This window comes from Platalea leucorodia (assembly GCF_965183815.1).
Source record: "Platalea leucorodia genome assembly, chromosome: 2".
Classification (NCBI taxonomy): Eukaryota; Metazoa; Chordata; class Aves; order Pelecaniformes; family Threskiornithidae; genus Platalea; species Platalea leucorodia.
In genome coordinates this window covers 17,022,951-17,045,162 of record NC_138824.1, presented here as the reverse complement: position 1 = coordinate 17,045,162, position 22,212 = coordinate 17,022,951, and the positions used below count along the sequence as shown (strand labels likewise).

The 22,212-nt window shown below is 39.6% G+C and overlaps 1 protein-coding gene across 1 annotated transcript; it reads left to right on the top strand.

Moving 5' to 3' along the window:
• Window positions 1-89: 89 nt before the first annotated feature.
• On the top strand, window positions 90-15,727 carry KBTBD3 (kelch repeat and BTB domain containing 3). The gene is made up of 3 exons (XM_082337587.1): window positions 90-231; window positions 10,998-11,245; window positions 14,045-15,727. Exons 2-3 carry the CDS (start codon window positions 11,022-11,024, stop codon window positions 15,663-15,665), a joined length of 1,845 nt encoding a protein of 614 aa, XP_082193713.1. The 5' UTR covers window positions 90-231; window positions 10,998-11,021; the 3' UTR covers window positions 15,666-15,727.
• The last annotated feature ends 6,485 nt before the right edge of the window (window positions 15,728-22,212 follow it).

Sequence of the window (22,212 nt, the reverse complement as noted above, 5' to 3'; positions counted from 1 at the left end):
TTATCAGGGGAAAGGCGGTGCCTGCAGCTGAGCTACACCCGTGGTGTCGTCAGCGAGCCCAGAGAGGAACCCGCTCGGGAGGATGGGCGGGCTTTCGCCCGGATTGACGGCCAGGGGAACCATTCCGAGTGCAAGAAGAGGGAGAATGACACCGGAAGGAGCCAATCTGCTGGCGCTGCTGCTGCGGAGGGTGGGCCAGACTGGTCGGCGATCTGCTGGTGTTTGCTGCAGGTGGGTGCGCGGCGTTCGGAGGGAGCGCTAAGGGGGGACTCGCTCTTCGCCGGTTGCGGAGAGGCGGCAGCGCTGGCGGCCGCCGCATCCCGTGGCCGGGCCCCGCGGTCGCGCTGTGAGAGGAGGGGAAGCCCTTTGCACCATCCCGCCTGTCCTGTCAGAATTAGTCCTTAGAATGAACGGGGCCGCCGCAGTGCGCATGCGGCCTGGGCATGCTCAGTAGCGGCGCTGACGCCGCCGCCCTCCCTCCGGCGGGCGGGACGAGCGGCGGAGGCGGTGGCCGTCGCCGAGGCCGGCGCTGACGGGCTGCAGGGGCGGGCGGGGAGCGGCGCCAGCCGGGACTGGCGCGGTGGTGCGGATGGGGGCGGCTGATAACCCCGGTCCTGGCAAAAAGACCGTCGTTTCCCGGTCACTTCTGGCTGCCCCCGCTTTATGCGAGACAGGGCCGCGTTTATCCCGTTGGGGACGGTGCCCGTTGGGAGCTCTTCGTGCCGCCGTTACACCCCAACGGCAGGTGATTCCCCCGGTGTCTGCGGCCCCGTCGTTGCCATTAGCACATCCATGCCCCTGAAGAACCGTCCCGGCCCCTGGCAGAGCTGACACATCCCGGGAGCTGTGGCGGCGGGGGTGGCCTCTGCCTGCCCTGGCCTCGCTGCCCCGTGTCGGCGGGGAAAGAGGAGACAATTGTTCACACACCAGATGCAAAGTCCTGCATCACCCGAGCTCGATTCTGGCCCCTAAAGATCATGTCCAAACAAAAGCCTTTTATGTCCTGTGCTCTTTGTTCTGCTAAGAACTGTAATGGTTGTCAGAACTGGATTCCCGTGTGCCCTCAATTACAGGCCATCTGAAAATCATCAAAAGGTAATCATTTTGTTTACCCTTTGGTTTTGAAGTTGGGCCATGGCTAAAAATTAGGGTCTATTTGAAAACGTATGACCCTTCTTCCTGTTTCTTGCCTTTAGAAATATTTATGCTTTAACCGTTCTATATTGACCAGGTACAAATGATGCAAAAATATTGAAAATTACATTTTTTCAGGTACTTTTTAGAATCTTTCTTTTTTTTGTTGTTGTTGTTGTTTAGTATTCCCAGCTCCCTGCTAATGTGAAAAAGTGCTGTTTCTACACAGGCCAGAACTGCTGTCTTTCTGCCTAAAATAAGTTTCAGTTATAACTGAGTATAGGTTGGTCTTTGCAAAATATTTTAAACACAGAAGTAACATTTGGGGAAAAAAGTGTTTCAGCAAGGAATCACTAGTGTAATTCACTTATTTTTAAATACGATTCCCATTTTTCTTCATGACTTAGTGAAGCAAGGGATGTCATACATACTCCCTTATGTATTAACCAAAGACACATACAAAGTTAACTGACAGCAGAGGAGGACTTAGCAGAGTCAAAAAAAAAAAAAAATCAAAAAAATGGGAAAATGCTATTCACCAACAGCAAATTGTAGCTGAGGCTTACGTTTCAAGCATTGTATTCTGCACACTTTGAAGAGGAAATTGTGGCCATATCTATATTTAGTTACTGATATGTGATAATACTAATGGAATGCGAATCTTACCTAGTTCCAAAACCCCCCCTCAGGTTTGATTAATAGGTTTGACTTGTCCATGCTTTCTACTTAGATGATGTAAACATGTAGCAGTTTTTTTCACTAGCAGATTTATTGATTTTTTTTTTTTTTAAATAAGCATCAAGTGTAAGTGCAAACTGAGGTTCAAGATGCACTGCATAATATGGAATATAATTATGAATATATTCAATATAAACCCACATTTTTATTATAAGTAAAACATGCTATGATAATAAGCTATGCTAAATTATCCTATAAGTATGCTCAATATTGCATGTATGTTTTGAAAAAAACACATATTTTAATGACATACAGAAATGACAGACTACAGAGCCCATTAAAAGCAGTAATTTCATCTTCCAGAATTCACAGTTATTATTTTTGCCAGAATAAGAAGTAAAGCATGGCATTTTAATTCCTTTTTTTTTTTTTTTTCTGAAAATGAAAATTACAGTTCTTAAACTTTTTTAGGTAAGAAAATAATTTCCAAAGGAACTTGATGAATTTGAGAAATTTAGCTTTAGGATAAAATCCAGTCAGTTTGAGTTCTTCTAACTGATTATTTTCTTTACCTTAATGGATTCATGTGTTTGTGAGAGGATACGCAATTAAAGACCACTGCTTGCAGAGAAGAAATCTTCCGCTTTTGGAATGCCTCCAGGAATCAGTGCAATTTCACTGCTTCCTACTGGTACCATGCTGTTTTTTTTTTTTTTCATGCTGGTTTTTTTCAATCACTTCTAAAGAGCCCAAAGCTTTAAAGTCTCTGTGTCACCTTTCCTTCTTAGAATACTGTCTCAACATGTATTATTGATAAATGCCACTTTTGTGGATTAAATGTCTCAGAATGTCACATGCATCTTTTTAGATTATCTAAAAATGATTGACTGAATATTAATTTTCTCTTAAGTTCAGTTATTCATGAAAAAGCTGTGAGTTGCATTGAAATTTCCAGACAGGAACCTGGAATTCTGTTACTGTCTGTTTTGAATCTTAGACAGTCAATGGCAGTCAAAACAATAATACAATCTAAAAGTACAGAACTTTGTACTTAGTATTTATAATTTAATTACATTTCAATCCACTCTTGTCTTTTTAGTCAGCAATTAGAAGTGTCACCAAATCCTTTAGATACCTGTTCCATTCATATTCATCTTGCTGAATATTACATTAGGTGCTGTTAAATTAGATGTATAGTAGGGAGTGGTGTCTTTAAAATTGTTAACAAATTACTAATTTCTCCCCCTTTGAATAGATAGGGAGTGAAAATAGCAAATCGTCTTGATGGGTATATAGTAGACTTAATAATATAATACTTATTTTTAATATTAGATTTTAAAATGCTGACCTTGACCTTTTCAAAACTTATGTTAACTGCATAGTTAAATTCTGTATGAAAAAAAAATTCTAAAACTTCTCTAGAGAAAAGTATACAATTTCTTTATCTTCATTGGTCTTAATTCTTTCTTCCTCGGTACATAAAATATGCTGTAAAATACCAGCATTTAAGATTTCTCTTTTTTAAAATCCTGCTATCTAGTAAGACATACTATCCAAGGTGGGAGAAGGTTAAGTGAGAAAGGTAACGTTCTCTTGAAGAACAATTTATTTATCGTAAGATATCTGCTAAGAACTACTACGAATTAATATTCTTCTTTTATTATTGGTGAGAGAGTGCTGTACAGAGAGTGCTGTAGCACAGCTATATGGTGCTTTCAGATAAAGCAGATAGATTGTTTTACAATTGTTTCTAAAGTACCCAATAAAGGTTGAGTTTAGACTGGTTTTGCCAGCTGCATTGGTAGAGGAGAGAACATCTACACAGAGAATGTTACTTGTACTGTCTGACTGTGTTCATGCCTCATGTCAGACTGGTGTCCCTTGTGCTGGGAACAGCCTTGGGCTTCAGTCCCAGTTACAAAGGTTCGGTCATGTTTATTGTCAGGCAGGCATGGCCCTTTTCATAGAATCATAAAATCATAGAATCGTCAAGGTTGTAAAAGACCCTTAAGATCATCGAGTCCAACCGTTAACCTAGCACTGCCAAGGCCACCACTAAACCATGTCCCTAAGCACCACATCTATGCGTCTTTTGAACACCTCCAGGGATGGGGACTCAACCACTTCCCTGGGCAGCCTGTTCCAATGCTTGACCACCCTTTCGGTGAAGAAGTTTTTCCTAATATCTAACCTAAACCTCCCCTGGCGCAGCTTGAGGCTGTTTCCTCTTGTCCTATTACTTTTTACTTGGGAGAAGAGACTGACCCCCACCTCGCTACAACCTCCTTTCAGGTAGTTGTAGAGAGCAATAAGGTCTCCCCTCAGCCTCCTCTTCTCCAGGCTAAACAACCCCAGCTCCCTCAGCCGCTCCTCATAAGACTTGTGCTCTAGACCCTTCACCAACTTCGTTGCCCTCCTCTGGACACGCTCCAGCACCTCGATGTCCTTCTTGGAGTGAGGGGCCCAAAACTGAACACAGGACTCGAGGTGCGGCCTCACCAGTGCCGAGTACAGGGGCACTATCACTGGTCCTGCTGGCCACACTATTCCTGATACAGGCCAGGATGCCATTTGCCCTCTTGGCCACCTGGGCACACTGCTGGCTCATGTTCAGGTGGCTGTCGACCAGCACCCCCAGGTCCTTTTCTGCCAGGCAGCTCTCCAGCCACTCCTCCCCCAGCCTGTAGCGTTGCATGGGGTTGTTGGGACCCAAGTGCAGGACTTGGCACTGAGCCTTGTTGAACCTCATGCAGTTGGCCCCGGCCCAGCGATCCAGCCTGTCCAGGTCCCTCTGCAGGGCCTTCCTACCCTCCAGCAGATCGACACTTCCACCCAACTTGGTGTCATCTGCAAACTTACTGAGGGTGCACTCGATCCCCTCATCCAGATTATCAAGGAAGATGTTGAACAGAACCGGCCCCAGTACTGAGCCCTGGGGAACACCACTCGTGACCGGCCACCAACTGGATTTGACTCCATTTACCACCACTCTCTGGGCTCGGCCGTCCAGCCGGTTTTTAACCCAGCGCAGAGTGCACCCATCCAAGCCGTGTGCAACCAGCTTCTCCAGGAGAATGCTGTGGGAGACTGTGTCAAAGGCCTTACTAAAGTCCAAGTAGACAACATCCACAGCCTTTCCCTCATCCACTAAGCGGGTCACCTTGTCATAGAAGGAGACCAGGTTAGTGAAACAGGATCTCCCTTTCATAAACCCATGCTGGCTGGGCCTGATCCCTCAGTTGTCCCGCACTTGCTGCATAATGGCACTCAAGATGATCTGCTCCATGACCTTTCCCGGCACCGAGGTCAGGCTGACAGGCCTGTAGTTCCCGGGATCCTCCTTCTGGCCCTTCTTGTAGAGGGGCGTCACGTTTGCTAGCTTCCAGTCATCTGGGACCTCCCTGGTTGACCAGGACTGCTGATAAATGATGGAGAGTGGCTTGGCCAGCTCTTCTGCCAGCTCCCTCAGTATCCTCGGGTGGATCCCATCTGGCCCCATGGACTTGTGAGCATCCAGGTGGAGGAGCACGTCGGTGACTGCCGCCTCTTCAACAACTGGGACTTCACTCTGCATCCTATCTCCATCTCCCAGCTCAGGAGCCTGAAAAACCCGAGGTTGACCATCTTGACTATTAAAGACTTATGTATGCTAAATACTTTCACAAAACAACATCCCCTAGGCTATTATAAAGTCACATATACTGGTATATATATTTTTATCTTACTATTATAAAGTGATCAAAAGAGTTTGGTGTAAGTCTTCTCCAGTGTCATTCTGTGTCCTGTGTCCTCATCTGAGTGTTCGTGCTCCATTCTTATTACGTAGGCCCTCGCCCTCCCTTGTTTAATAAATTTTCCTCTATTATTCACTTAGAATTAATTGCACATCTTATACCGTTCTCAACTTCATTAGCATATTTAAACTTCTGTAACTATTTTATCTGCCAGTTGCAGCATCTAAGGCTATTTTGACTTTCAGCAAGAGTGTTTATAAATCTATATACTTTATATGAGTATGTTCCGATCGATGCTCTGGTGAGAGCTACAGTAGACCCTGTACAAACAAAAGTTCATCTCCGATCAAAGCCGACTCCGCAGGTCTGTTTGCTTTGCTGTTTCAAATCTGGTGGAATGGATGTGAACACCATTTCTAGGAAGCGTATTGCAGTGGTTATGATTTTAGTGTATGTCTATTGAGATATTCTGAAAATGGCTGTCCTGGATGTTTTTGGACTCCTATATAAGTTTAACAGTGTGCTGTGTTTACAGTCTCTTAATGTAATATCTAGGATTCAACAAATATCCAGGTTATGAAATTGATACTCAGAAAGGCAGCTGGACTTTCTAAAGGATAAGTATAAGCAAATAAATTAGACATTTTAACTTCTTCCACATACAGAATTATAAGTACATCTAAGAAGGGTTGTTGATGGCACCAACTAAAAGAAAATCTTTGTAACTATGTTATGTCTTATATCGATCTTTGGAAAGGAAACATTAGCATTGGTGAAATAAAAAAATTCCTCTAGAAATTCAATAGTTTTGGCAGCTGTTTGCTTGGTATATAAGTATTAAGGTCAGTTAAACATTTTCTTGTAGCTTTTTACCAACAGATTACATACTACTAATAGGAATGTGTGTATATCTCATATTTTGACTATGGGCTTATCAGACTCCTCAGTGTGGTTACCTGGCATCTGGGTCAATGAGCTCATGTTCTAGGCTGCTCCATCCCTTATTGTCTTGGGAAAAAGACAGCGTTAAAAACAGAGGAGTCTTGTGAACAGCAGAACTAATGAGGTCTGGGTCCTTATTCGTGGACTTTGTGACAGACCATAGGAATGCTCTTACCCTCAGAGCTCCCAGGTGGTCCCTCAGTTCATCTGCCATAATGACCAAAATTACCTTACCATCCCCAACCTCCTTCTGTTCAACTGCTAGCTGCTTTGTGGCCGTACACAGGCTGGCCATTTCTTGCTGTTTAACTATCAGGTGTGCAGAATGCCTTGCCCCTCAACTGGAGATCTGTACAGATAGCTTTGAGAGGTACGTATATCTCCCTAAGCATGTATTACGTGGGGTTGACCATAATAACTTTGAAGACTGTATTGAATTTCACTGTAGTGGCCAATGAGCCACTTGTTTGATGTGATTTTCAAGCAGAAAAACAGGGCAAATGTATTAACTCTAAAGTGGTTTGGTTTTTCAGATTTGTTCTTTTTTTTTAGAAAACCAGGCTAATAGCTAACCAGGCATCTGTCAGTATAAGATGTGTAATCATACAGGATGCGAGCAGAGAAGTTTTGTCAAGTGGTAGGGTAGTTTGAATTTGGTCACATCAGAAAACACATTTAATCTGACTGCAGGCAATACCCTGTCACATAGGCCAGTACTCCGGGTCTGATGCATCACGTTACAGGAGATGCTGGAAGGCTGGTTGTGTTGACAAGTACCTGGTGGGTCAGATGATGGGAGAGGGCTTGAGTATATAGCCTTTGCCTGCCATGATAAGAAGTTGTATGGCGCACAGCTGTATGTTAAGAAACAAAGTAGGAGATCCCAACTCTAATGAACCTCTGCTGGAGTTTGGTTCTTGGTAGTCCACACAGAGACAGACTTTGTAAGTGGAATCCTGTGGGAGTAAATGGAGCAAATACAAGGAGGCTCGTTGCCCAGCCTTCCTGAACTCCAGACGTACGCAACATATGTCTGCATCCCCTACGTTTTCTAACCTTTTGTCAGTAACTTGATCAAATATTTATCAATATAACTATTGATTAATTCACATGGCTTTGTAGAAGAATGCATGAAATAATTATAAATGCTAGTTGGCCTTGTTTTACATACCAAGTTTTAGCCGAATTGTGTCATGGTTTAACCTGAGCTAGCAACTAAGCACCACCCAGCCGCTCACTCGCTCCCCCCTGGTGGGATGGGGAAGAGAATCAGAAGAGTAAAAATGAGGAAACCTATGGGTTGAGATAAAGACAGTTGAATAAGTAAAGCAAAAGCTGAGCATGCAAGCAAAACAAGACAAGGAATTCATTCTCTACTTCCCATCGTCAGGCAGGTGTTCAGCCATCTCCAGAAAAGCAGGGCTCCATCACATGTAACGGTTACTTGGGAAGACAAACGCCATCACTCTGAACATCCCCCCCTTCCTTCTTCTTCCCTCAGCTTTATATGCTGAGCATGACGTCATATGGTATGGAGTATCCCTTTGGTCAGTTGGGGTCAGCTGTCCCAGCTGTGTCCCCTCCCAGCTTCTTGTGAGCCCCCAGCCTACTCGCTGGTGGGGTGGGGTGAGAAGCAGAAAAGGCCTTGACTCTGTGTAAGCACTGCTCAGCAATAACTAAAACTTCCCTCTTAGCAACAGTTTCCAGCACAAATCCAAAACATAGCCCCATACTAGCTACTATGAAGAAAATTAACTCTATCATCCCAGCCAAAACCAGCACAATTGTTAAGATATTTTGGAGGGCTCTAAAATCATCAACAGATCCAGTGAAGTGGTAGATTAGTACCAAAATTATCAAATAAAGCAGGAATTGGCTACAAGGGAGATGAGAATTGAATTTTTTAATATTTTTTTAATGGAGCAGAGGGGAGGGTGAATTAGGCAAAGCCATAGCACAGTATTCATTAGTATCTTCCTTAATGATGAACAAAAACATTAGAGGTACAATGCTGAAAATTGCTTTTAATAAAAAATAAGGAGACACTGCTATTACAGATTAGGATTAGGATGCACTGGATGACCTGCAAATTGGAGTAGTGAGACACTGATGAGATCTTAGCCATAATGCTGTACAACAAATCTGATATAAATGAAAGAAACGTGACATCAAACTGGAGTGGATGACGAGAAAACTGCAAGAAATAGTAAGGAAGACAAAATTTCAGTCTTAAAAATGGAGCTTGGAAAGTTTGACAATTGTTCATTCTAATAAAAGTTGAGAGAGGATACCAACACTCTTGATAATTGTGAGTGAATAAATACACAAAGGAAAATCGAGTCAAATGACAATTTTGACAGAAGAACAAATATATGTAAGCATTTATAAATCAATTGTGTAATTAAAAGAAGGTTTGCAGTCTTGGCACCAATGCACTGGGATAGTCCTCCTGTGGAAATAGTGGCAGTAAAAGAAAAATTTCTGAAACACAGATTGCTTTTATGAAAGTGATTATATGATGTCTTCGCCTAAAATAGCAGGGATGGACTTGATGACATTAGATGTTTCCGTGTTCATTACACAAAGATGAATATTACTGAAATTCGTCATTTCACCTACAGAAAGCAAGTAATACATTGGAGCTTGCTATAGAAATTGCGTATAAAAGGAGAAACACATCTGCTATCTATTATCAATTCCAGAATTTTGTGAAAAGGTTTACATTTCCTTTAGAAGAAGTGTTACTTTACATGATTCCAAATAAACCTTGAAATTCACTTACTTACTTTTTTTTCAAGTTTTATTCAAATGTGGGAAACTAATTTTACTGAAGCAACTCTGCTTTTGAAGATTCAATCTTTTGAGGAACAGGCTTTTAAGTTCATAAGAAAAGGATATTCTAGAGAATTCTGGCATACAAAAAAGCTTTATGATTTATGGAAGTTGGGTTTATGAGGCCATACATAATCAGAATAAATGGTGGTCTTGTTCTTCTGTATTTTCCTAGTTCCTCAGGCTTAGAATGGAAAGAGTGAATACGTGAGATTGTCTGGCCATGGGAAGGAGAAGATGCCTGCTCCAAGGGTGCCAGTGCTGGCAGCAAGATCAATGGATCTCTTCTATTCCAGGAGACATGGAGGTCTATTTGTGGTTGGAGCTACCTGACTAGATAAAGTATAGATCAGTCTGCTATGAAAGTACCTCCCATGAAGAAGACTGCCTGATGGCTTAGTTTGCTCTGAATGTATCACGTTATCAGATAAGCCTTTTCATGAAATTAAAAACCAAAACCAATATTTTTCTGGTTTCCGGGTTTGGCTTGGAATTTTTTATCCCCTTCTTTGTCAATTCAGGTGGGCCATTATCTGTTGCTAATTTTAATTGGAATTGTGGAAGCAGAATCCTGCAATAGAAAAACCTTGGAATGTTTCCTTAAGCTTTAAAATAGGCAAGCTTGACTCAAATTTGCAGTAAGGGTAGTTTATGCATCTGTAGCAGTATAAATAGCACTTTAAATAGGTGTAAATAAAATATACTCATGTTTAAAGTTTCTTTATGTTGTCAAAGTGGACTAAAATATTTTTAACGTAAAAAATAGTGAAGCCCAACTTACCATACAAACAATGCACTTCAGTATAGGGATTTTCACCAGAAAAACTTGGCTGCTGAAAGGGAGATTGCACTGTCTTAAATTTAAGTTGGTTCTGAAGCCAGTTAATGTAAACGAAGCTCACAGTGTGCAGCATAAGCTGTAAGCAAACATACAGCTTCATAGCAAGACTAGAGGTACAAGATAAAATCAGTATCAATTGACTAAACACTCAAAGTTGCACTGTCACCAAACTGTCACTAAATGACCCCATTTGGTAAGCCCTAGCAATCCTGTGATTAGGCCAGGCTGTCGGTATTTGTTTGTATTCTGTTATTTTAGTCTGGAATGCCTAATGGGAATCCACTTGGAAAGTAGTCTAGTAGCCTGTATCTCTCTCTTCCACTGTAAGCTGTAGAAAGACCATTGGCTGCTTTGAGTTTGGGGGTTTGTAGTATACAGGTGAGCCTTTTGGAATCTAAAAATATGTAACAAAGTTTTCTTTTTCCATCTTCATTTTACATCAAATTGTAAGAGTTTGGGGGTTTTTGATGATAAGTCTAGGACTAGTCTTTTTCTTAAATGACCATTAAAAATTTTAACACACTCCTTGGTGTGCTTCCTGTGGACTTTATTGAAAAAATTCCTACAGGTGGGTACTATTTGCAGAGTTGTTCTTTGATACGTCAGATATTTTACTCTTCAAAGTATGCTATGTGTATATATTTTGCAAAGTAGAAGTATTATTATCAAATTAAATTCAGTCTAAAAGTCACTTAAAACACAAATTTAGAACTGTGCATAGGACTTACAAACCAAATTCAATGCTGGGAATTTGTTTGCTTTATGGTACATTGTTTTTTTTTTTTTTTTTTTTAATAGTAAGACTGTAGAATCAATTACTTATTTTTCCATTTCAGTTTCAGGAATAGATTGAAGAAACCATGGCCAATCAACGGGATTACATTAGCAGACCTATTTGCAATGGAATTTCTGTTCCTGAAAGTAAAATCAATTCCTTAGTGGCTGAAGGTCATGGACAACAAATTCTAAAAGTACTACAAAAGTTCAGAGAACAAAATATATTTTTTGACTTTAAAATTCTTGTGAAAGATGAAATAATTCCTTGTCATCGTTGTGTACTGGCAGCGTGCAGTGATTTTTTCAGGTAAACCTAATTTCGGCATGAGTTTGCAGGATATGGATTTTAAGTTCTCTGGGAGGGAGGGAAGGAATATAATTGGAAAAAAGTTAAAAAATAAGTCATCACAACTTAGCTCTGCAGAGTTTTGAGCAAAGTGTTCAAACATCATATTAAGGATAGCAAAACCCAAAAAACTATAGTGTTAGATGCCTAACCATACCCCAAATACATCTGTTTTTCCAAAGTGACATGAGAACTCTATGAATTTGAGATTCAGACAGCAGCCTATACTCTGAAATACAAATGTCAAACCGTAAGTGCATGGTTCTGCTGTTAGGTAGAACTGACACAAGTTGTGTATCTTTAAGACGTATCTGTTGCCTGTATCTGTTCTTGAAAGTAAGTAAGTCTGCAAGAGTATTGTTTGACTTTGTATGGGACAGTCTATGTACTTTGACACATTTATATTGTGAAACATAGCAGGTTGATTACAAATACAACTTGCATTGAGCAATTGTGGATAAATTGTACATGGTTTTGGAATGAGGCTGGATTTTGTTTCTCTGAGTGATCAGTATAGTAGAGTTTGTCTTCAGAAGTCTTTAAACAGATATGTTTTTTCTAAACTACAGTTTTCAGCCTTTCAGCATGAAACAGATCTGTGATCTTCCTTCTGGTGATTAAAGCTATGCATTCATAAGGGACAGAGAGATTCACATACAGGATATTAATTTATGAATAACCTTGCTAACTTTTTTTGTTAGCAAGGCTCAAACTTGCATATTCCACACTGGAAGTCTGTTTCCAAATACACTCTTTACTAAAACACAAAGCTAAGACACTCTAACAATGAACAAATGGGCTCCTGGAAGTGAGTTAATGAGCTTGATTCAGTTGCCCATACATAGGTGACAAGTGTTATTTTCAAATGGCCCGGAGCATCCTATGGTCTGTGGCAGTCTGCCGTATATGACAGAGGACATAGGCTGGAGGCGCTTAGGACTACTGAAAAAAGAAGAAATGCAGATGAAATAAGCTATTTCTCCACTGTAGCAGCAGATTTGGTTTTTTTCTCCGACACACAGAACTACTTGCATTTCAAGTGTTTACTGCTTAACAGCACAGAGATTCTCTGGCAGAAAGGAACATTGGGATGAAATAGCTTCCAGTGGTAATTTTTAGAACTGAAGTTAAGCACGTGGTAACATATGTGGCCTGTTCGCTACCTACAGCCTCTCCCAGTTAAAATTTGCCAGGAGACACCTCTCCCTGGGTGTAACAGTTGATAACATCAGCCATCAAATTCATAACTTGTCCTGGAATGCACAGCCCATTTATTACCTTCAGCGAATAAAAAGTACCTAGGTCCACTAGATAAATTTTAAAATGAAACACCGTTTGTCTTCCTTGGCTTTTGGACTTCTCTTAGTTTTGGCTTCATTGTGTAAACCCAAGATTCAGCAACATTTTGCTCCCTACTTGTTAGCTTTCAGAATCAAAGCCCTTTCCTAGATTGCTCTCCTTCTACTAGTATTGTTCAGTTGCTATTTTACTCTGTAATTCAGAGATTTGTATCGTAGCTCTTGGGTTAATGAGGAAAGAATTCTAAGGATCGTCATTTAGTATGCAAAAAGGTCTTTGGGATACAAGTGTCTTATTGTAATTTTATGTTCTTGTTGAGGAGGTCAGAAAAGTTCCTGCTTTACCTGATGTTCACTTCCTAAAGAGTATGCTCTACACAGTGATTTTTTTTTTCTTTTGGCTTCATAAAAGTATGGGATTTTAAAAATCGCTGTGATACAATACTCTTTTTTTTAATAGGGACTATCTATGATATATTAATAATCCAAATTATATACTTAGTATCTGATGATTTATCTAAATCTTTCTCCACTATCATCTTTTGTCAAATTTCAAAGCTGTTGCTATCAGAGCCTGATGCTTAGGCTCTGGGAGGGTAGGGCAAGTGATGTTGCAGAACTATTCTGTTGCCAGCACTAACCGTCTTGAAAAACTTTAATTATTTTGTCTTGCCATGTTAGATTGTGTGAAATAGTTAAGCGTTATTACATATTTAGTGATAAAGTAGTCAAAGTTGTAATTAAATTTGCACAAATCCACCGATGAATAGTTTGTTCCACGATTTCAACCATTGTCTTTGTATTCAGTCACAATCTTTCTGCACAAATTTCATTGTGTCCTGCAATCCTATGTCAAAACTGCATTTTTTTCTGACATCTGCCTGTACCCATACATCTATCTGCCAACTCTAAAGCAAGAATTAAGTTTCCTCATGTTTTTTCTCCTCTTTCACCGCTCACCTACTTGTATTACTGAGGAACACACCCATCATCCATCCTGCCATTTGCTCAGCCTGCAATTTGGAAGGCCTTTTTTCGCTTAATTTTCTGTATTCTTCCACAGTGCGTGACCTAAATCATGGGGCTTTTTACTATATATTTTTTAAATCAGACTTTCTTTCTCAAGCTGCTGAAATTGATGCTGCCCCGAAAAATTTCACATTTTCTCTTACATTGAGAGCTGCAGACTTCATCGCTCTCTGTGAAAATGCATACAAAACACAGGTGCTGCTATCATTTTTATGACCCATCACTTTGAATATGTTTGTATCACCTCTCCTTTTAATTCAACCATATCAAGCAAATGCATTGCTCTTACTTATGAGAACCTCCACATTTTTTACCTGTACAGCCTGCCCACCTTATTATACATCCCTGATAGTCTCCTTCCTCTCACATCAGTGTTCTCTGCTGTTTGGTAGATCTTTAATTTGTGTGTGTATCTTCTATATTTTATTCACAGAGCCATGTTTGAAGTTAATATGAAAGAACGAGATGATGGCAATGTTACTATTAGTAATCTATCGCCAAAGGCAGTGAAAGCTTTTCTTGATTACGCTTACACAGGAAAAACAGAGATAACAAATGATAATGTGGAAATGCTCTTCCAACTGTCGTCATTTCTTCAAGTTTCACTCCTTTCCAAAGCTTGCAGTGACTTTCTAATAAAAAGCATTGATCTTGTGAATTGCTTACAGTTGCTTTCTCTATCAGAAAGTTATGGTTCCGTCCGCTTATTTGATCATGCGCTAGATTTTGTACAGCATCACTTTTCCTTGCTGCTCAGATCAAGTGATTTTTTGGAGATGAATTTTGAGATATTACAAAAATGTCTTGAGGCCGATGAACTAAACGTTCCTGAGGAAGAATCAGTGTTGAAAGCTGTCCTTCAGTGGACCAAACACAACTTAGAAACACGACAGAAATATCTGCCTAATTTGATTAAAAAAGTGAGACTACACCAGTTACCTGAAAAGACGCTGCAGGACTTTCTGCATTCTGAAGAACACTTACTTCAGAGTGCTAATTGCTCAGTAATAATCAACGATGCAGTTCAAAGTGTGCAAAACTTTAGTGGACTGTTTCCAGATGCACGTCCTTCAACAACAGAAAAATATATATTTGTTCATAAAACTGATGAAGATGGAGAAAACAGACATACATTCTGCTACAACATCAAAACGGATAAATGGAAAGAACTACCACATACACACATGATTGATCTCCCAGGGTCAAGTTTATCTAGCTACGGAGAAAAAATATTTATAACTGGAGGATGCAAAGGGAATTGTTACAGGACTGTCAGGCTTCATATTGCTGAACCATTTCATGATGCCACTGACCAAACCTGGTGCTACTGTCCAGTCAGCAATGAATTCTCCATAGTGTCAGCTATGAAAAAACCAAGAACAATGCACACATCTGTTGTAACCTTAAATCAGCTGTTTGTGATAGGTGGAAAGACCAGAGGAGCTCAAGAAACCCGAAGTCTTTTGGATGTAGAATCCTATAATCCTCTTTCCAAAGACTGGAAATCTGTAAGCCAATTACCAAGAGGTATCTACTATCCAGAAGCAAGTGCATGTCAGAATATAATTTATGTCCTTGGCTCAGAAGTAGAGATTACTGATGCCTTTAATCCATCTCTTGACTGTTTCTTTAAGTATAATGCTATGACTGATCAGTGGTCTGAGCTTGTAGCAGAATTTGGGCAATTCTTCCATGCAACTCTAATCAAAGCTGTTCCAGTGAACTGTACATTGTACATATGTGATCTCTCCACCTACAAGGTCTACAGTTTTTGCCCAGAAACCTGTGTTTGGAAAGGGGAAGGATCTTTTGAATGTGCTGGCTTTAACGCAGGGGCAGTTGGGACAGAAGACAAAATTTATATATTAGGTGGTGATTATGCTCCAGAAGAAATCACAGATGAAGTTCAAGTCTACCATAGTAGTAGGTCTGAGTGGGAAGAAGTTTCTCCAATGCCAAGAGCCTTAACTGAGTTTTACTGTCAGGTCATTCAGTTTAATAAATATAGGGACCCCTGGTCATCTGTACTGACAATTTGCTCTGGAGAATTTTGAAACTCCTGAGTCAAAAGAATCCATTTAAATGCACAAGTTTTAGAACAGATTTTTAGGTATTAATTTACAGATGGAAAAATATGTACTGTTTTGTTTAAATCTTCAGTTTAAATTGTATGCTATAGAATTGCTTTTGGAAGAGTCCATTAAATTGTCATTCATGCTAGTCATTATATAGAAAGTATTACTTAATTTTATATGCAAGTCTTCTCTGTAATTATCTGAATAATTTGCAAAATGATACTATTTTCAAAAAAAGCATAGTCATGAGGAATTCATTGTGTAATATGTGCCATTATTTCTGTAATAATCACAGTTGTCCCAGTAGATATATTGCTGAGTGAAAAAACTGACTGTGATACTGTTTTCCCTATGTAACTGAAGTTTAAAAGAAATTTACATTAGTGTTGTTTTATTTAGGTTTTTTATATTCGTAAACCTGTAAGAGGAATTCATTGTGAGCTTGATTTTATTAGAATGACCTTAGCAAGGGCAAGAGCCAAAGTGACCTTCACAGCATTAAAACCAGGTATCTAACTTGAAGAGACTGATAATTTCAATCATCTTACTTCAGCTCTTCAGTTTTAGCAGTTTTTCTCCATCCTTGTGCCTTAGTAGTAGCTGTACTTTATGTTTTCATCCCATTAACTGTGGCAAGATAAACTTTGGTAACATACTGCAGGGTGGGCAAGACTTCTACAGGATGGATGACTCGTGGTATCTTTGCTTCAGTCATGCTGTTAACTAAAGAAAAAACACTTCAGGATATTTTCTAACAAGTCTTCCATCTCTGAAGTCTCCAGTGCTACCTACTAAGCAGCCACTAGGCTGCTTACAGCAGCAAGCTGTAAAGTAAATTGTAGTTGTTGCTTCGGTTAACTATGGGAAAAGTTCGTATCTTGTCATACATCAAATACAAAGTTACAAAAATTAATCCCCATATTTAAAGTCAAAGTAAATACTATTTCTGAGGTGAAAGAATTCCTTTTTTAATTTCTATAGTGGTTTAAATGCATTAAAACACTTTATCTTGTACTTCATGCTAATTTTAAGTGTTAAAATATTACATGGTAAACACTACACAATATATTCCTTGATAAACTTTCAGTAGTCATCTATTATAATGTTAAAACTGTAATGGACTTTTAGTATTAATATTAGTCTAGGCATGCATTGTGAAGTAAATTTGATGTCAGGCATACAACGCGGGACCTGTGTCTGACAGAAGGACACTGAAATTAGCTAGGTTTCATAAATTCATTTGTAATATTTCACAGCCTGAGAATTTTCTTTCTTACCAGCTATTTGCATAAGATATTGGGAGCCCTTACGTTCCATATAAGTATTGTTTAAGCGGTAAGGTTGTCTTATGCCAGACGGAATGGTTCTACACATCTAAGCACATCTTTTCCAAGCAGTTTAAAAACAAACAAAATTTAGTGAGGCGTCTAAAACATCTTTCATAGGGCTTGAGATGACCACAGTAAGTTCAGTATCACATCACTACTGCATGTACTTTTTGCAAAACTCAAGGTCAATATTAATGCTTAAAGCTTAATGTTGTCCAGCAACTTCTGTCTTAATAAACAATGGAACGTTCCAATTCTGTGATTGACTCTATAATTTGTTATCAGATACCTTTATAAATTTAGATAACATTCCTCATAAATATTTTCATAAGGATGTAAATGCAAATTATTCACATTTGGAGAATATATTAGTAGAGTGGAACCCTCCCACTCAATAATTTATTTGTATTAAGATGCGTGTCAGTTCTGTAGAATTAAATAGCTTGTTGTTACAGTATTTCGGGCAACTTCCACATTTATTTTGCTCTTTTCATAGTGAGTCTCCAAATCATATTATAAATATACTTAGCTAGGTAGCCTTTACAATCACCATACTGAAATGCAAGCATTTTTATATTGGAACACAACTACTTTTTGTTAGTGCAAAGCAAATGTATTGAATAGTTTAGGAGAGATGGAGAATACTATTCCTGCTTACTGGAACAGCAGGAGAAAAATAAATAGACATATAGGAGAACAGTAGTTTTAGCATTAATAAGGCTACGCATGGTAGCATAGAGACTTCATTAATCATTAATTATTGCAACTTGTCACTTCATCAGAAATACAAGGCCCAGTTCTCCTCTGCTTGTGTTTTTGTGTTGTTTTTATACCCGAGTAATATGAGTATGCAATTCATGCAATGAGAAAAGGAACATATTATGCCCATAGTACAGGGCATAAATAGCTATGCAAATTGGAAAGGACTAGAGAGTTATGAGGTTTTTTTTTAATTGCCACTGTCATGACCAAATTGCTGGGTCACATAAACAGCAAGTGAGTCAGTAATTCAGGTGATGCTCTTTCCTCTAAGTTTTTCCTTACAGCAAGTTTTTTTTGGCAGTCTTCCATCCAGCTGCTTGCTATATATATATATAAGCCTCTGGCATATGACATCAGATAGAGCAATGACATATGTGGTAAATTACTCAGTATATATAATGAAAACTGAAGCTTGATTTGGAAAATAGACATGCTTCATATTGTATGCTACATTTGCACAGGAACTAATGTCAATTCCCAGTCTGACAAATCATTCATGGATTTCAAATGGAGTTGAGCTCTTTTAGTCAGTGATCAGGAAATAAGGTAGTGTCAGTTACTTTATACCATTGCTTACAGAAAAGTTACTGTGAAATAGTATGAATTTTCTTCAGTTATGTAGGTAAGCCTGTATTACAACTCTCACAGAGGAAAAAAAGGTCATTTGCCAGAATTCCACATACAGAGAGTTAAATCTGATAGCAGAATTGAGTGCAGAAGAAGCTGTGTTATAAAGTCATGGCTAAAAACAAGGCTTTAGCATAGAATTAAGGGCCTATGTTCCAAATCCTGTAATTAATCTCTAGTTATGTAAGAAATCTCAGCAAAGTCAACTACACGACTCAGAAGAATATGGATTACTTGCATGAGTAACTGCTGTAGGTCTGGATCAAACAGATTTTTCAGTCTACTTTACGCAGCTGTAAGTCACAAAATTAGTGCAAAGTGAGTTTTTCTACATCTTTTCTGATTTTTCAAAGCTCACAGTACTTTATGAAAAAGTACCTTCCTCTAAAAAGTCAATGGCTAGACTAATGATTACCTATGTTCTCACTGAAATATAGTAAGATGTTTAAAACATACAAATTGCATGTAAAGTTATAATCTACTATTTGCACTTAAACAATGTAACCAAAACATTTCTAATAGCATTCTATTATATGTCACAGAACACATTATAAGCATGACCAGTATAATATACATGAAGATAATATATATTGTATATGGGACTTTAATATCCAGTAATGATTATATTGGATAATCTTAATTTTTAAAGAATGCTATCAAAACATTATGGCACTTTGGTAATGTTATCATACTGGTTTAGTTGTTATAATAAATATCAATTATTCAGGTGTTTATATTGATTACGTTTGCACAGACCTGATGATTATTATTTATGTACTAATGAATTTATTTTCTATATTCTAAATACATTTGTAGTAAGTCAGTTTACCGCTGTTAAAAATTCATGATATTTACAAAATGGAGTAGATTTACTGGGTCCAATTTATTTCTGGTATTACTCCATGAAGAAAGCTGTATACCTCCTCTGATTAGTAGTAGGTAACGTATAGGCTATATGGAATGTGCTGTCTGCAGTTCGTAATGTGGAGTCTAATTTTAGATGTTTCTGTTTGTAGGTGACCAACAGGAGGCAGCACAAGATCTATTTTAATTAAACCAGACTGAAAGCAGGGACATATTTGACAATATTTATAGCTGAACATTATGCTCAATTTACATATTTTCCCTTCTAACGTCCAATAAAGCATAGAGATCAGTAACATTTTGCTGCTGCCTGGGCTCTGCTGATATGTGGAAAGTATGATACTACATGTTTGCCGAGATGTTCATTCTTCTGTGAAATAAAAGCACTGAGCAACTGAATCCTTCTCGGGTCTGATTTTTTTCAGTGAGTTTCAAAATACAGAGAATCTACAGTGTTTCTAATGAGGTCAACTACTTATTTTTCTTTCCTTTTTCAACTGGAGAACATTTTTAATGTTAGATTATAACCAAGAATGCAGTTAGCATGCATGAAAACTGCAGTGAAAGGCATTTTTTTAAGTATCCTTGGACCTTGTATTTGTATATCCTTTGTATATCAGTTTTCTGCTCCCACACTAAATTTGATTTAGTCTGCTGAAAAGTTGTAAGTTTACAATTGTAAAGTACTTACTTAAATTGGTATCTTTTTTTTATTAAGTCCAACTAGCTCAGATTGATATACGGGGGGGTTAACAGTTTAAGTATTGCAAATGATTAGGTATTTACTTTGACTGAAATGGGCTTCCATACTACTTAGAAGTGTCTTTAAAGAAAAGGAGATATAAGCTACTTAGGCTAAAATTTGTGTGCAAAGGGTACAGAAATGGCATTAATGCAAAGTGAGGGAGCCCTGTGTTGTCTTGTATTCTTCCAGAATTTAAAATTCTATGACATCCAAACCTCTGTATAGATAAAATAGAGTTACAGCAATAAAAATTAACCTTCCAGCACTCCAAGGCCTTTGCCCCACTGCTAGCAAAAGCTATTTGGAGACATGTACAAAGCATTCCAACGGCGTTCACAATGTTAAAAGCTTATGTTGAACAACGCAGAGATTCACAGACCAAATTTGAGAGCCATAGTTGTGTAACCCTGTGCACAATCAGAAGGAAATTGCATAGGTACGTACTACAGATCCAGAAAATTCACCATGGACTTGCAGAGTTTGTGTCTGAAGTAGACCATATGGTGAGGCTTTTGTGATTGTGATCAAAAGGAAGGAAGCAGAGCCTGGATTTCGTGAATACACTACACATACATTACATGTGAATTCAAGACAGTTCACGTGAATGAAGGAGGTCCAAGGATTTTTGTTGGAGGAAGCTGGTATATACCAAGATTTTTAACCTGTGATCAATAGCCTCTGTAATAGCGGAATAACAACGGGGGAGAAAGTAGAGCTATTCAGAATTATGTGCAAAGGTACCCTTGGAAATCATATGCTTCCTAGTTCAAATTATTCTAATGGACACTAATCACATTTAGTGTTTTTGTGCTTCACAACAAAAGAAGTATACTCAATGAGGTATAATTAGCACTAATTATTTTTGCAGACTGGCAAAGGTTCAGACTGCTAATGCAGGTTCAGACTTTCACTATCATCTTTCCACCTACTTGCACCTGAACCTAGTTTGAACTACCTTGCAAGACCTTTAGGGCACACTTGCATCTTATTTCTGAGCACTGTCAAAATACTTGTAATAATGTAAATCGAAGCCTAGTTCAAACCTAGGCCTTGCTAACAAATACCCCTGTATAATACATGGCCAACAATGTGGCATGGTCTTGCTACCCTGCTCCTTACTATTTTCCTTTTCAAATTTTTATGACACTCAGTACACAATGGGCAAGTATGGCAGCTAAATATCATCATCTGTAAGTAAGCCCGTAAATTCATAGCCTTTCCCATTTAGTTTCTGTAAGTATTTTCAGGAGGTTCACTGCCAGAATTGTGGACTGACACTGGAAAATACCATTTTCAAGGAGATTTGTAGTTTCATCATCACAATTATGATTACTAGAAGCTGTATGAATCAAATAACCTATCTGTCCAGTGAAACTGCTTAAGTCCAATACAGCCCAGAACTTGGATTTGAAAGGATTGAGCAAGTAATTGTTAATAAATATATAAAATAATACATACGTGCATCAGGTTAGGCAGAACAGAGGTAGCAAACTTCAGCAAAAAAATGTTTTTAATTCTCTACCTGCAAGTAGTGCCTTAAGCCTGCACAAGGGTCACGTTACCACGGCAACAGGATGCAACCCAAAGAGCAAGTGCCCGACACTGCCCGTGGGGCTGCGGAGACAAAAAGGAAGAGCCCCAGAACAGAAAGCTCCGCAAAAGTGTTTTGCATGTATATTCACCTACAGTAATGACGTGGTGGCTTACATAAGCAGCACTTCCCAGAAGATAATTACTTTTTTATAGCAGTATCTCCACAAATGTTATTTCACTATTTTAACCACAAAACCCGCAACACACTCACACCACACCGTTTAGGAGGAAATGCCCGTGGCGATGCCGTAGCTCTGCCACCACAACCCGCCTGCCTGCTGCTCCGCGGCTGCCCCTACGCGGCCGCGGCAACGCCCGCGGCGGGAGCCCGCACCCTCCGCCTGGGCCTGCGCTCGCGCGGCGCACCGGGGGGAGGCGCGCCCGAGCCCCCCGCCCCCTTCCAGACCGCCGCAGAGAGGCGCCAGCCCTCTCCCGCCTCTCCCGCCGCCCCCGCAGACAAAGCAGCCGGGACGGCGGCGCCGGGGCCGCCCCGTGCGGCTCCTCCACGACCCGGTGAGATGCCCGCCGCGGGAAGCCCCTTGAAGGGAGAGGCGGGCCTTGACAGCCACTAGCCAATCATCGGTGGCAGCGGGAAGACAAGCAGCGA

Coding starts and splice junctions, on each gene's coding strand:
- KBTBD3 (XM_082337587.1), top strand. CDS start 11,022: ATGGCCAATCAACGGGATTACATTAGCAGACCTATTTGCAATGGAATT. Junction 11,246..14,044: donor GCGTGCAGTGATTTTTTCAG/GTAAACCTAATT, acceptor TTTTATTCACAG/AGCCATGTTTGAAGTTAATA.